Source organism: Stenella coeruleoalba (genome assembly GCF_951394435.1).
Source record: "Stenella coeruleoalba genome assembly, chromosome: X".
Taxonomy (NCBI): Eukaryota; Metazoa; Chordata; class Mammalia; order Artiodactyla; family Delphinidae; genus Stenella; species Stenella coeruleoalba.
In genome coordinates, this window is record NC_137152.1 from 93,450,428 (window position 1) to 93,466,809 (window position 16,382).

A 16,382-nucleotide genomic window follows, 5' to 3' on the forward strand; every position below is an offset into this window, starting at 1 on the left:
CTTTCATGATGCCCATTTTACAGATGAAGAAAAAGTCTAAAAGAGATTAAGTAAACTGCTCAAAGTCACAGAGCTGGTAAGTGGAAGAGTCAGGATTCAAATCCAGGCAATTTGGCTCTGGGTCCCTTACCCTCAAACTAATTTTGGTCAAATTTACATGCCAATGCAGACTGACCCAAACAATCCCTGCTGTAGACTGTTTGTGTCCTCCCCATTCAAAACTATAATGTTGAAACCTAATCCCCAATGTGATGGTATTTGGAGGTGAGGCCTTAGGGAGGTGGATCAGTGGCCTTAAAAAGAGATCCCAGAGAGCTCCCTTGCTCTTTACGCCATGTGAGGACTCAGCTAGAAGCCAGCCATCTATATGAACCAGGAAGCAAGTCTTCTCCAGACACGAATCTGCTGGCACTTTGAACTTGAACTTCCCAGCCCCCAGAACTGTGAAAAATAAATTTCTGTTGTTTATAAGCCACCCAGTCTATGGTATTCTGTTACAGCACCACGAGAACAGACTAAGACAATGCTACTACCAAAATATATAAAGTGCATCATTATATTTACATACTACCAAGCATTCATTAGCAATTTGCTATTATTTTTCCTGCTTTTCAAAGTGATATTTATAGACTTGTACCTAGCATTTTGTGTAACATGCAGGCAACAAAAGCCCAATGTTACCCCATTGGGGGGACTTCAAGACCTTTCACCTCATTTTATGCCCGCAGAAGATGTCCAGAAACACTAGACTAGCTTCAATCACATGGCACAGACTTTAATAAAAAAGGATAATGCCCCAAGACCAGCAATCCTAGCGGACTGGTGGAATGTCAAATATGCCAGGTGCTTGTCACAACCCTTGCACTTTAAGGATCAAGTAGGATGCTTGGGAAAGTGGTCTGTCTAGAGCACACAGGGATCTTCCTGAGGATTCCACTGAAAAGGAGAGTAGAATCCAGGAAGAAAGAAAGAGCTAAAAAATTATCTTACAAGTTTCTCAAGATCTTCTCACCAAAATAAAAACTAAACAGGAAAAAGAATGGCACATACAAACTCATTCTAATCTCCCTCACACCAAGAAAGTTTAAAAATTGGCTTCTTTTCTTCCCTTAAGAAGCAGGTTTATCGAGTTAGCAGTCAGCTTTCCATTTCTTTATACACAGCTAATAAGTCATCAATCTTCACTTTTTTGCCACACGTTTTAGAGATAGTCAAAGGAAGTCAGTCACTAGAACAAATGTTATTTTAATACAGTGTATCCAAAAATTTCTCCAACTGTAAACAAAAACCAGGAGTCAACTTTTAGAGATCAAAACAGGAAAGAATCACAGAAAGTTTTAGCAGAACTATTCTAAGATCTACCATACATGTTAATACAGAAATGCAATTCAATTTTGACAAATCACTTTTTCCATAAAAGAACAAAATAAAAAAAAGACAAAAAACTTAAAAATACCTCACTTTCCTCAAACCTTTCCCAAGCGAGGCCAAGGAGATTATGTACCCAATTAGAGAAAGGAACAACCCAAATGACCAACCTCTATGAAAGGAAATTCCTCTCACACATTTTAAGGTGTAAAATGGTTTCAGTTAAAGTATTATATTCAGTTATAGTATGTACTGACAGGTTACACCACTGGGGGAGACATAAATAATGTATCACAGAGAGAAAGAAATGCTATTATTTATGTATATTAATTATATTTACTATTTCCCTATATGAGAATTTAGACAAGTAACTTTGTTAAGGAAGGGGGAAGAAATTATTCCTTATAACTAGAAACATAAAAGAAAAATAAGAAAAAGATTCTAAAGTTAAGTCACAATATACCAGTTTCCATTCAATGTCACTCATTTGATAGGGCAATTTTTTCTTATACTTATTCAATGTTCACTCTATTATAAATATAGGGTAATAGCTAAGAATGAGAGTTCTATAGCCATACTGCTGCTTTGATTTGAATCTTGGCTCTACCACTTGCGATATATATAATTTTGGGCAAATAGTTAACCTCTCTCTGTGCTTCAGTTTCCTCATCTGCAGTGCAGGGATAATTAACCACGTATCTCAAAATGCTGTTGTGAAGATGTGATGAGGTAATATGGGTAAAGTATTTGTAACACTGCTTGGCACACAGTAAGCACTTATTATTAACATCAATTACCCGCTTCCTAACCTTCCAACACTCCCATGCCAATCTATCCATCCTTGAAGTAGCAACAAGAAGTCACGAGAGTGAAAAATATAAATCAAGAACTGTTTCTTTATAATGTTCCACTTTAACTGAGGATGCATATAAATAAATCTGTGTTGTGGTGCTATGATTTCAGTAAAATATTTCTGATCTAAAGCCTTGGTACTCAAAGTGATGTAAGGACCAGCAGGCATGGGCATTACCAGGGAGCTGTTAGAAATGCTGGCCCCAATGCAGACCTATGGAATCAGAATCTGCATCTGATTCCTGTGCACAGTAAAGTTTGAGAAGCACTGCTGTCAAGAACAAGACCAAAAGCCTATAATGTGGATATATAAAAAATATAAATAAGATACTCCTGAGATATAGGCTACATAGCCAAACCAAATACATTCCTTTTCAACTAAAAAGAATCAGAACTGTAATAAAAAACAAAATCTACCCCCCCAAAATTGTTTCCTTACCTAATATTAAGGTATGTTAACATCTGTAGGTTTTTAATGGCTTCAGGAATGGTTTTGATGCAATTATGATATAAATTTAACGTTTCAAGAGGTGCAAATAACCAGACATCAGAAGGAATTTCTGTAAAACGATTTCTTGAAAGATCTGAAAAATAAAAGTAATGTTTGAGTGTCAAACATACACCTGTATTTATGGAATTAACAGAACTATTTTCACACTTGCTGAATCACTTAGAATCCAAGCAACTATTTCAAATATTGACCTCATGGAAAGTCTGTTCATTAACAAACCGTACTTTATATACTTCACTATCTTTAAACATTATCTTTTGAAGTATCAGTGAGGAATTCTCTCTGATATTTAAAAACACGAAAAAAACCTCCCCTGATCCCACATGAGCCTCCATCCACCTCTGCCTCCTTTATAGCCAAATTTACATAAATCTACAACATAACTGTCTAATTTACCATGGACTTCTCAACCCACTGTAATTTGCTTTCTATTCATTCTCATGCCCACCAAGGTCACCAACAGCCTCCATTATCAACCACCAGTCAGCCATCTGGAAATATTTCTCTTCCCTTGGCTTGGAAGACTACATTTCTGGATCATTTCCTATTATCTCCCTGGCTACTTCTTAGTCTCTTGCTAGATTCTTCTCTACCCATACTGTGAATATTAGTGTTCCTAAGGGCTGTGACATAAGGTACTCTTTCCTTAAGATATATACTCTATTAGGTGATTTTATCCAAAACCGGGGTTAGTATTCATATATTGACAAATTTCAAATTAAATATATGTTTGAACACCTATGTTCTAATCTTTAGGACTTCCTCTGGATATCTCTCAGGCACCTCAAACTCTCCAAGTGTAAAATCGGAACTGAAGATCTTCTTCCACATATCTCTTTCTCTCATCTTAGATAATGTCACCAATATCCTGCTCACGAGCTGCTCAAACCACAAACTTGTTCGCCCTTGATTCCTTCCTCTCCTAAATTATTCCAGGTACACACAAATATACTTCTATGCATTTAAGTTTTCATAAAAATAAAATCATGGAATTATTATAACTATTATACCTCTATTGAGAGTTTATTTGTTAAGTGAAAATTTGAAAAATATTTAGGATATCATGTGGCAGGTTGAAAAAAAATACCCTAAAAGCGTTTCTCAACCAAAGTACGATTGACCTTTTGGGCTGTATAACTATTTGTTGTAAGAGGCTATCCTGGGCATGGTAGGATATTTAGCAGCACCCCTGACAACTACCTACTAGATGCTAGTAACACCCTCTAGTCATGAAAGCCAAAAAATGTCCCCTGGAGTACAAACCCTCCTACCCCTGTTGAGGACCACTGCCTGAACAACTATCAAATTAGCTACCTTACAGTAGGAATATACTTTGCTTACACAACTTCATTATACTTATTTGGTTAAAAACATAAGACTATCATTCACCTCTGTCAAGAAGAACATCTATAGTGTATTTTAGCCCACTGTACCTCACTTAGCATATGGTATGCCCTCATAAGAACAGCTTCCTACCAACACTCAACTTCCTCACTCTGAGGGATGAGACCTACATATTTAGCAGTATAATAAATTCCCTATTCAGAATATTAATATACATGTATTAATATGTTTTTATGTATGTGTGCATACACACACACTCACCTAATGCAAAACTTCATAATTGGCGAAAGAAAACTTTAGTTATGATTATATAATATAAAGATTAATTTGGATTCTTCTTCCTCCCACCATAAGATTCTGAATAACTAAATAAAAGGATAGACAGAATTATTAGAAACCAAATTCTGAACTTTCATTTTCCTGGCTCACCTCCTCTGAGCACCCAAGCATCGTGCAATTCTATTTAGGGGGAAAAATTAAGTCTTTTTTTTTTTTTTTTTTTTAGTTTAGAATGTTTCTTTTACAGTTGACTTTTACCTCTTATTCTTGTAACTTCAGAATCCTGGGAGTTGGGCTTCCCTGGCGGTGCAGTGGTTAAGAATCCGCCTGCCAATGCAGGGGGCACAGGTTCGAGCCCTGGTCCGGGAAGATCCCACATGCTGTGGAGCAACTAAGCCCGTGTGCCACAACTATTGAGCCTGTGCTCTAGAGCCCACAAGCCACGACTACTAAGCCCACGCACCACAACTACTGAAGCCCGCGCACCTAGAGCCCGTGCTCCACAATAAGAGAAGCCAACGCAATAAGCCCGTGCACTGCAACAAAGAGTAGCACCCACTCACTGCAATGAGAGAAAGCCCATGTGCAGCAATGAAGACCAAACACAGCCAAAAAAAAAAAAAAAAACACCAAAAGAATCCTGGGAGTTGGGAGTTGAAAATTACTGATTACAGTTAATTTGAAATACTAAAAACAAAATTATGCCCAGTTTGTTATTCTGTATATCTAGTAAGTACTCATAAATAATACACTGGCCCTAGAAACAGATGATGGTAGCTTGCATTGAGACTCCAAGAATAGGGATTAAAAAAAGTAGATAGAATTTGAAATATATTTGATATTAGTACTTCCAAGAATTGGGCAAGTGATTGTTTATGTGGGATAAATAAGAGGTAGTAATCGAGGATGGCACCCAGAATTCTGGCCTAGGCAACTAAATGATGCTACTTAATAGATGAGTGAGAAGTGGAACAGGATTTTTGTTCTTGTTTTTGCTGGTAGGGTTTTGTTTTGTTTTTTGAAACAGAGGTTAGAATCAAGGGTTCAATTTTATATTTGTACAAACTGAGATAACTGAAAGATATCCCACAGGGGACTGTGAAATGGACAGTTAATCAGATCATTCTGGATCTCAGACATGAGGTCTGGGATGGATATATTAAACTGAAAGTTGTGGGAATATGGTTAGTACTCTAAAATCATAGAAATGGAAGACATCACCTAAAATCAGAGTACTGAGTCAGAAAGGAAGTTCAAGACTGGGCCATCCAGAAGACCAAGACTTATAAGTTGAGCAGTAAAAACACAACAAGCAGAGAAGACTGAAAATAATAGTCAAGAGAAAACACAAAAATCACAATAAAGACAGTGTTCAAAGAAGTAACCAGAGAAAAAGACAAAATATCAGTATTAATAATTTAAATAATATCAGGATATTATTTTAATAATTTATATATTATTGTATGAGGCTTCATGTTCTTTCCCCTCCAAAAGCAAGATTATTTAGTTAAATTACAACATAGCTACAATGCTGAAGCCTGTGGAACAAAAACCACATTCACAGAAAGACAGACAAGATGAAAAGGCAGAGGGCTATGTACCAGATGAAGGAACAAGATAAAATCCCAGAAAAACAACTAAATGAAGTGGAGATAGGCAACCTCCCAGAAAAAGAATTCAGAATAATGATAGTGAAGATGACCCAGGACCTCGGAAAAAGAATGAAGGCAAAGATCGAGAAGATGCAAGAAATGTTTAACAAAGACCTACAAGAATTAAAGAACAAACAAACACAGATGAACAATAAAATAACTGAAATGAAAACTACACTAGAAGGAATCAACAGCAGAATAACTGAGGCAGAAGAACAGATAAGTGACCTAGAAGACACAATGGTAGAATTCACTGCTGTGGAACAGAATAAAGAAAAAACAATGAAAAGAACTGAAGACAGCCTAAGAGACCTCTGGGACAACATTAAACGCAGCAACATTTGCACTACAGGGGTCCCAAAGGAGAAGAGAGAGAGAAAGGACCCAAGAAAATATTTGAAGAGATTATACTCGACAACTTCCCTAACATGGGAAAGGAAATAGCCACCTAATTCCAGGAAGTGCAGAGAGACCCGTACAGGATAAACCCAAGGGGAAACACACTGAGACACATAGTAATCAAATTGGCAAAAATTAAAGACAAAGAAAAATTATTGAAAGCAGCAAGGGAAAAACGACAAATAACATACAAGGGAACTCCCATAAGGTTAACAGCTGATTTCTCAGCAGAAACTCTACAAGCCAGAAGGGAGTGGCATGATATACTTAAAGTGATGAAAGGGAAGAACCTACAACCAAGATTACTCTACCTAGCAAGGATCTCATTCACATTCGATAGAGAAATCAAAAGCTTTCCAGATAAGCAAAAGCTAAGAGAATTCAACACCACCAAACCAGCTCTACAACAAATGCTAAAGGAACTTCTCTAAGTGGGAAACACAAGAGGAGAAAGGGACCTACAAAAACAAACCCAAAACAATTAAGAAAATGGTAATAGGAACATACATATCAATAATTACTTTAAACGTGAATGGATTAAATGCTCCAACCAAAAGACACAGGCTTGCTGAATGGATACAAAAACAAGACCCATATATATGCTGTCTACAAGAGACCCACTTCAGACATAAGGACACATACAGAGTGAAAGTGAGGGGAATGGAAAAAGATATTCCATGCAAATGGAAATCAAAAGAATGCTGGAGTAGCAATACTCATATCAGATAAAATAGACTTACAAATAAAGAATGTTACAAGAGACAAGGAAGGACACTATATAACAACCAAAGGATCAATCCAAGAAGATATAACAATTATAAATATATATGCACCCAACAAAGGAGCATCTCAGGGCTTCCCTGGTGGCGCAGTGGTTGAGAGTCTGCCTGGCGATGCAGGGGACATGGGTTCGTGCCCAAGTCCATGAAGATCCCACATGCCGCGGAGCAGCTGGGCCCGTGAGCCATGGCCGCTGAACCTGTGCGTCCAGAGTCTGCGCGTCCGGGGCCTGTGCTCCACAACGGTAGAGGCCACAACAGTGAGAGGTCCGTGTACCACAAAAAAAAAAAAAAAAAAAAAAAAAAAAAAGGAGCATCTCAATACGTAAGGCAAATGCTAACAGCTATAAAAGAGGAAATCGACGGTAACACAACAATAGTGGGGGACTTTAACACCTCACTTACACCAAAGGACAGATCATCCAAACAGAAAATTAATAAGGAAACACGAGCTTTAAATGACACAATAGACCAGATAGATTTAATTAATATTTATAGGACATTCCATCCAAAAACAGCAGATTACACTTTCTTCTGAAGTGCACACAGAACATTCTCCAGGATAGATCACATCTTGGTTCACAAATCAAGCCTCAGTAAATTTAAGAAAATTGAAATCATATCAAGCATCTTTTCTGACCACAATGTTATGAGATTAGAAATCAATTACATGGGAAAAAAATGTAAAAAACACAAACACATGGAAGCTAAACAATACGTTACTAAATACCCAAGAGATCACTGAAGAAATCAAAGAGGAAATCAAAGAATATCTAGAGACAAATGACAATGAAAACACGACAGTCCAAAACCTATGGGATGCAGCAAAAGCAGTTCTAAGAGGGAAGTTTATAGCAATACAATCCTACCTCAAGAAACAAGAAAAATCTCAAATAAACAATCTAACCTTACATCTAAAGGAACTAGAGAAAGAAAAAAAAAAAACCCAAAGTTAGTAGAAGGAAAGAAATCATAAAGATCAGAGCAGAAATAAATGAAATAGAAACAAAGAAAACAATAGCAAAGATCAATAAAACTAAAAGCTGGTCCATTGAGAAGATTAAAAAAATTGATAAACCATTAGCCAGACTCATCAAGAAAAAGAAGGAGAGGACGCAAATCAATAAAATTAGAGCTGAAAAAGGAGAAGTTACAACAGATAATGCAGAAATACAAAGCATCCTAAGAGACTATTACAAGCAACTCTATGCCAATAAAATGGACAACCTGGAAGAAATGGACAAATTCTTAGAAAGGTATAGCCTTCCATGACTGAACCAGGAAGAAATAGAAAATATGAATGGACCAATCACAAGTAATGAAATTGAAACTGTGGTTACAAATCTTCCAACAAACAAAAGTCCAAGACCAGATGGCATCACAGGTGAATTCTATCAAACATTTAGAGGAGAGTTAACACCCGTCCTTCTCAAACTCTTCCAAAAAACTGCAGAGGAAGGAACACTCCCAAACTCATTTTACGAAGCCACCATCACCCTGATACCAAAACCAGACAAAGATACTACAAAAAAAGAAAATTACAGACCAATATCACTCATGAATATAGATGCAAAAATACCCAACAAAATACTAGCAAACAGAATCCAACAACACACTGAAAGGATCATACACCATGATCAAATGGGATTTATCCCAGGGATGCAAGGATTCTTCAATATACGCAAATCAATCAATGTGACACACCATATTAACAAATTGAAGAAGCAAAACCATATGATCATCTCAATAGATGCAGAAAAAGCTTTTCACAAAATTCAACACCCATTTATGATAAAAACTCTTCAGAAAGTAGGCATAGAGGGAAGCTACCTCAACATAATAAAGGCCATATACGACAAACCCACAGCAAACATTATTCTCAATGGTGAAAAACTGAAAGCATTTCCTCTAAGATCAGGAACAAGGCAAGGATGTCCGCTCTCACCACTATTATTCAACATAGTTTTGGAAGTCCTAGCCAAGGCAATCAGAGAAGAAAATGAAATAAAAGGAATACAAATTGGAAAAGAAGTAGTAAAACTGTCACTGTTTGCAGATGACATGATACTATACATAGGGAATCCTAACGATGTCCCCAGAACACTACTAGAGCTAATCAATGAATTTGGTAAAGTTGCAGGATACAAAATTAATGCACAGAAATCTCTTGCATTCCTATACACTAATGATGAAAAATCTGAAACAGAAATTAAGGAAACACTCCCATTTACCACTGCAACAAAAAGAATAAAATACCTAGGAATAAACCTACCTAGGGAGACAAAAGATCTGTATGCAGAAAACTATAAGACACTGATGAAAGAAATTAAAGATGATACAAACAAATGGAGAGATATACCATGTTCTCGGATTGGAAGAATCAATATTGCGAAAATGACTATACTACCCAAAGCAATCTACAGATTCAATGCAATTCCTATCAAATTACCAATAGCATTTTTTACAGAACTAGAACAAAAAATCTTAAAATCTGTATGGAGACACAAAAGACCCCGAATAGCCAAAGCAGTCCTGAGGGAAAGAAACGGAGCTGGAGGAATCAGACTCCCTGACTTCAGACTACACTACAAAGCTATAGTAATCAAGATAATATGGTACTGGCACAAAAACAGAAACATAGATCAATGGAACAGGATAGAAAGCCCAGAGATAAACCCACGCACCTATGGTCAACTAATCTATGACAAAGGAGGCAAGGATATACAAAGGAGAAAAGACAGTCTCTTCAATAAGTGGTGCTGGGAAAACTGGACAGCTACATGTAAAAGAATGAAATTAGAACATTCCCTAGCACCATACACAAAAATGAACTCAAAATTGATTAGAGACCTAAATGTAAGACCGGACACTATAAAACTCTTAGAAGAAAACATAGGAAGAACACTCTTTGACATAAATCACAGCAAGATCTTTTTTGATCCACCTCCTAGAGTAATGGAAATAAAAACAAAAATAAACAAATGGGACCTAATGAAACTTTCAAAGCTTTTGCAGAGCAAAGGAAACTACAAACCAGACGAAAAGACAACCCTCCGAATGGGAGAAAATATTTGCAAACGAATCAATGGACAAAGGATTAATCTCCAAAGTATATAAACAGCTCATGCAGCTCAGTATTAAAAAAACAAACAACCCAATCCAAAAATGGGCAGAAGACCTAAATAGACATTTCTCCAAAGAAGACATACAGATGGCCAAGAAGCACATGAAAAGCTGCTCAACATAACTAATCATTAGAGAAATGCAAATCAAAACTACAATGAGATATCACCTCACACCAGTTAGAATGGGTATCCTCAGAAAATCTACAAACAACAAATGCTGGAGAGGGTCTGGAGAAAAGGGAACCCTCTTGCACTGTTGGTGGGAATGTAAATTGATACAGCCACTATGGAGAACAGTATGGAGGTTCCTTAAAAAGCTAAAAATAGAATTATCATATGACCCAGCAATCCCACTACTGGGCATATACCCAGGGAAAACCATAATTCAAAAAGACACATGCACCCCAATATTCATTGAAGCACTATTTACAATAGCCAGGACATGGAAGCAATCTAAATGCCCATTGACAGATGAATGGATGAAGAAGATGTGGTACATATATACAATGGAATATTACTCAGCCATAAAAAGGAACGGAATTGGGTCATTTGTAGAGATGTGGATGAATCTGGAGACTGTCATACAGAGTGAAGTAAGTCAGAAAGAGAAAAACAAGTATCATATATTAATGCATATATGTGGAACCTAGAAAATGGTACAGATGAACCGGTTTGCAAGCCAGAAATAGAGACACAGATGTAGAGAACAAATGTATGGACACCAAGGGAGGAAAGTGGCGGGGGGTGGGGTGGGGTGGGGTGATGAATTGGGAGATTGGGATTGACATGTATACAGTGATGTGTATAAAATAGATAACTAATAAGAACCTACTGTATAAAAAAATAAAAAATAATAATAATATTATGAGTTCCCTTAGGGAATTTAATTAAATTCATAAACTATTTTCTGAATGAGGTAGTATATTTATTTAGTAAATACCACTTAAAATTACAATTAATTATTATTCTAATTTAATTGAGTAAAGCATAATGAAGTTAAAATTAAAACTGAAGCCATTACAAAGCCTCTAAATAAGGAAATCTTGTTCTAGACTTTTTCAGATTTTAAATATGTATAAACATCTTTTCTAAGAATTGGGTAAACAGAAAAAGAGTGGCAAAAGAAAAATACAACCATAGAGGCAAAGATAAGCAATAACACAAAACTGTATTTTAATTTCTTGATCTCACACTAACAGCATCTCATATTTTCCTTCAAAAAAGTGAAAATTAACGTTTACATAGATATAATGGATAAAATTTAACTCTGATTTAAATTTTTATCTTGTGATGTACAATTAAACCATAAGGAAGTTTTTATAACATTAAAAATCATTTAATGAACACGTGCACTGGGGCAACTAGAATAACATGACTAAAAAAGAACATATTCATACTCAAGAAGTACATGCAAAATTGGTATTTTATTTAATATGGTTCCATCTAAAGATGGAAAACAAACTGTTAATTTACTCCTTATGGGGAGATTCATTTCACAACAGCTTTAAAGTCTGCCTTCTTAGGGGACAAGTAGGACTTGGGAAAAGACAATTATAAAGATGTTTCACCTTTCCCACACACACAAAAAAGGAAATTAAAATTTGCTCCTTATCTTCCTGCAGTAAGCTGAATGGTGCCCCTCAAAGATATCAGGTCCTAATTCCTGGAACCTGTGAATGTTGGCTTATAGGGTAAAAATTTTTGCAGATATAATTAAGTATCCTGCAATGGATATTATCCTGCATCACCCAGCTGGGCCCTAAATGCCATCACATTATCTTTATAGGAGGAAGACAGAGGGAAATGAGACAGACACATTGAGGAAAAGGCCATGTGAAGATGGAGGCAGGCATTGGAGTGATGTGGCTTAGGAATGCCAGCAGTCACCAGAAGCTGGAAGAGGCAAGGAATGGATTCTCTGCTAGAGCCTCCAGAGGATTTACGGTCCTGCTGAAACCTTGATTTTAGCTTCAAAAGACTTATTTTGGACTTCTGGTCTCAAGAACTATAAGAGAATAAATTTCTGTTGTTTCAAACCACCAAGTTTGTAGTCACTAGTTACAGCAGCCACAGAAAATAAACAGATTTCTCAAAAATCAGAATTAATGAAAGAATGCCTGCAAAAAATTTTTTAATTAAATAGTTGTACATTTTTTTTCTTAAACAGTAAGGTGATATCTCAGTATCCTTGAGGATAAGTGCCTTTATAACCACTGAACTAGTTTTCTTTTGTCTTGGTTTTTATTATAAAATCATATCAAGCAGTATTGGCAATAACTCAACAGTAGACAGACTGCTGTGTACTGTTTCCTGCCTCCTTCAAATCGCTCCTTGTAAAACGGCTGGGAGCCTGTTAGACGTTAATAGATCATTTTAAATAATCTGATCTAAATTATGTTCTGTATCACTCTTGAGCTTCAGAGGTCAAAGAAGCTAGAGAAGGGAAGAGAGGAGTCAGATGGAATGAAAATCTGTTTGCTGCCTCCCAGGCTGCAGCCACAAGAGCCACAGACGGGTCCATCTGTCACCCAGTGCATTTCTTGGCCCACCAGCTAGCATTTCTGCCAAAATATAGAAAATGACTTTCAGAAAGTATACTATTATACTGTACTAATTATAGTTTTATTTTACTCAGTGTTCAAAAGGCTGTATGACTTTTGTCACACATTGTTAAAACGAACTAAGATACATGAGTCTTCTCTGGGTGATAATAATATAGATTGCTATAGTCCCTCTTATTTTAAAAAAATGCCAGATTATGTTTGAAAATCTGTCACATTTTCACCTATGGAAAAACTTCTAACAATGATGTGTGTTTTAGAAAACACTCATCAGTAACAGAGATAGAGAATTTTCTGCTTAAAGAAACATGACAGTTAAGGAGAGAAATAATTTGAAGTCAGAACTTTAAATTCACATCAACAATAACCTAAGTGGAACTGAAGCAACTGTCTCATGTGTGCGCGTGTGTGCGCGCACACGCACCCTCCACATATGCTAGGTCAGAAGGCTATAGGCTTTGCATAATCATTTCTAATCCTCATAACAACCTTATGAGGTAGCCACTATTCCTCATTATACATATGAATCAAAGACATATTGAATGGCATGACTATAATGTTAAAAAACTAGTAATAACTGACAGCAGAGGGGTTCCAAACTCAGATATGACTTCTAAGTCCATGTTCTATGTGTGCTTTTCCACTCCTCCAACACACTATTGTGACTTCCTGTCCCAGATTTCAAATATTCTGTTCCACTGGAACCACAAAGCAGGGTCAGAGAAATTCTAAATCTCCTAACTACATTCATATCCTAGATTTCTTCTTGCAATAAGAAGCAGAACATATATCTTACTTCAAGTCCCAATTTTTAGTTAAGAAAATAATGAACACCATTATAAAGCTCTCAGCTGTTCCCAATTTACCATTTCAGGACTGTTTAGTCTGAGCCAAAACATAGCTTTCTTGGCTCCTTAAAGAATGGACCCTTATTAATTTTTCAATATTTTAACCAACTCAATAAACAAAGATTAAAAAGAAAATGAAAAAGTAAAGGAGTTTCTTCAAAAGATTCGTAACATTTTATAGGCTGAGTACCTGTCAAGAACTCTAAAGGATCTGAGACTTTAGCCTACTTGTCAGCCAACAAGCTAGCCTACCACAGTTGAATGGAGGCTGGCAGAAGGCATGAGACTCCTGCGTGTCAGAGGACTTTATTACTCACAGCACGGCAAGTGGCATGAGCAGCAAGTCTGTATCAGTTCCTCTTGCCCACCAAATCTCACAGGGGCAACATATATGGGTATAGATGGATACCTGCACATACAATACATCACATTAAAGGAGAGAAAGTCTAAGCTGAGGGAACCCAAATCTTTTATAATAGACAGTACACATGCCTGTACTTTGTTCGAAGGGAGACATTATTTTACTGGATAATAAGCATGATTGTCCTTTCTTCCAAAAGATAGTCCTGAACAAAGGGCAGTTAGTGCCTCACTCCCAAGATATGCCGAAACATGAGACCCACGGAAAATTATCTCCCAAGGTGTACATTCCTTATTGATCAAGGATCAGAAGTTGCAGCCTCACCACAGAAAATACACAAGGTAAAATAATTAAATATCATAAGCATCAAATTCTCTGTGGTTCTGCCCTTAGAGTCTGGGACAGAGGCAGGCAAGTCCTGATTCTCACCTTCCAAGTCTCATTCTTATTTCCCAGGCAGCATTCTAACTTGACTCATAGGTTGTGCCACTCATTCAAAATTCCATTAAGCACCATGAATTAGGTACTACGTGTTAGGGTAGCTTAAGAGCCAGTCAGACACCAAGTCTAAGCAATCCCAATTATTGTTCCACCCTAGCACCAAATATTATCGGCTCAGATAATAGCACTTCAGTGAAAGGAACTATGAAAAAAAAAATCACCCCCACTTAGTTCAACTAAAAGTATGATTTTTTACAAAGCTGTTGTGATGGGACCAATACTTCATAATCCTTGGGGTGTATCTCACAGTTTACAGAAGTCCTACAGACTGAAAAATGAGGTATAACTGTTATTTAGTAGATGAGCACTAGACTGTATCTGAATTACATTCTAATTCTACTGATGATTACCTATAAAAGATCGCCAAAATCACTTAATTACTACTACTCATTATCTCAGAGCTACTGAAAATGAGTAAACATTCTGTAACAACCTAAAATCCTTAGAGGAAGTAAGTAAAAGAAACGACAGGAAAATTATCAATTTGTACCTAATGATATATAATGTTCATAAAGATCTAAAATAAAATGATGGAAATTGACAATTATATTCAGTTCTTATTACACGGAAAATATATGCTAGAATTATGTCTTTAGGAGAGTGCATAAAATCAACTAACTAAAATACTTATTTCCTAACATGAAAATGAAAAAAATTTTCTGTGCTCTTCAGTAACTGATATTACTCAAATGTGAGCAGTTACAGCACGTAAAATCTGATTAATACGCTCTCAAATACTAATGCTTCCTTACCTACTTTTCCATCTAAAAGAAGTGTTAGGACTAGAAACAAAAGCAACAAGAAAACAGGAGGCACCACAGCTGTCTGTCAATGCAAGAATGGAGAGTGTCTTTGAAGTATTAGACTCTGATGTTGGAACCTGATGGGAAATGACAACCCCATGGCTCTGGCATCTGCTTTCAACAGATGCCCTCAGCAAAGACAGGTGATTTCTTGATTCAGTATTCCCTAGAAGGGTATTGTGCTGTCATTCAGGAAAAGATAATGAAAAGTCAGTCTATAACATTAAAGCCTTGTTGAATAAGATGTAGAGCTCAAGAATTTCTAAGCTACTCCATGATGTTAAAATATTAACCATAAGTACAGTGGAGAGGGAAAAAAAGTATGAAGTAGATATTATAAAAAGTGAAGAAAAAAATGCTTTAAAGCCAACAGTTATGAGAAACAATAACAAGCAGACCTTAGTGACCTGCAGCAACCAATAATGGAAGGCTCCTTTTGAGCACAGGCACTTTGAGAAGCAAGGGGGCAAACAAAAACAGATGCTGCAAGGAGAAACCACAGCTGCTAACCAGAGGGTAGATTATATGCATGCTCAGTGAGAAAAGGACTGTGAGTCATACAACTATTAAGCCACGTGGAAGGACAAGACTTTATTTTTTTTAAGGGGGGAGGGGCAGCTCTATGCACAGTTGTCTGTAGGAAATTCTACAAAGTGTTTCAATTTCACCAAGAAATAATGCAGTATAATGACATTCAAACATCAAAGTGATATTTGAGAATGACACTATACTTCAACCCCTATAAAATTTATTAGACTATAAATTTGGCATTTTGAATTCATGTAGTATTATTTATTAAGTGGTTCTTGAAAAACTTTTATTTTCAAAAGACAAATGTTAGAGCCTCATCACATAACTTTCACTAAAATAAATTCCAGATGGAAGAAAAAGATAAACATGAAAAATGAATCATAAAAAACTAGCAAAACATTCTAGTGAATAGTCACTCAATTCTAGAATGAGGGATGGACTTTCAAAGCATCAAATAAAGAAATAATT

General features: G+C 36.4%; 1 protein-coding gene across 4 annotated transcripts in view; it reads right to left on the bottom strand.

Annotated features, from left to right (window-relative positions):
- Positions 1-16,382, bottom strand: part of LRCH2 (leucine rich repeats and calponin homology domain containing 2) — a 102,963-nt gene that overhangs the window by 67,138 nt on the left and 19,443 nt on the right. For all 4 annotated transcript variants that reach the window (XM_079909656.1, XM_079909654.1, XM_079909657.1 and 1 more), the window contains exon 2: positions 2,660-2,804. In XM_079909656.1, the coding sequence (XP_079765782.1) occupies positions 2,660-2,804 (145 nt within the window). The remainder of the gene's footprint in view (positions 1-2,659; positions 2,805-16,382) is intronic.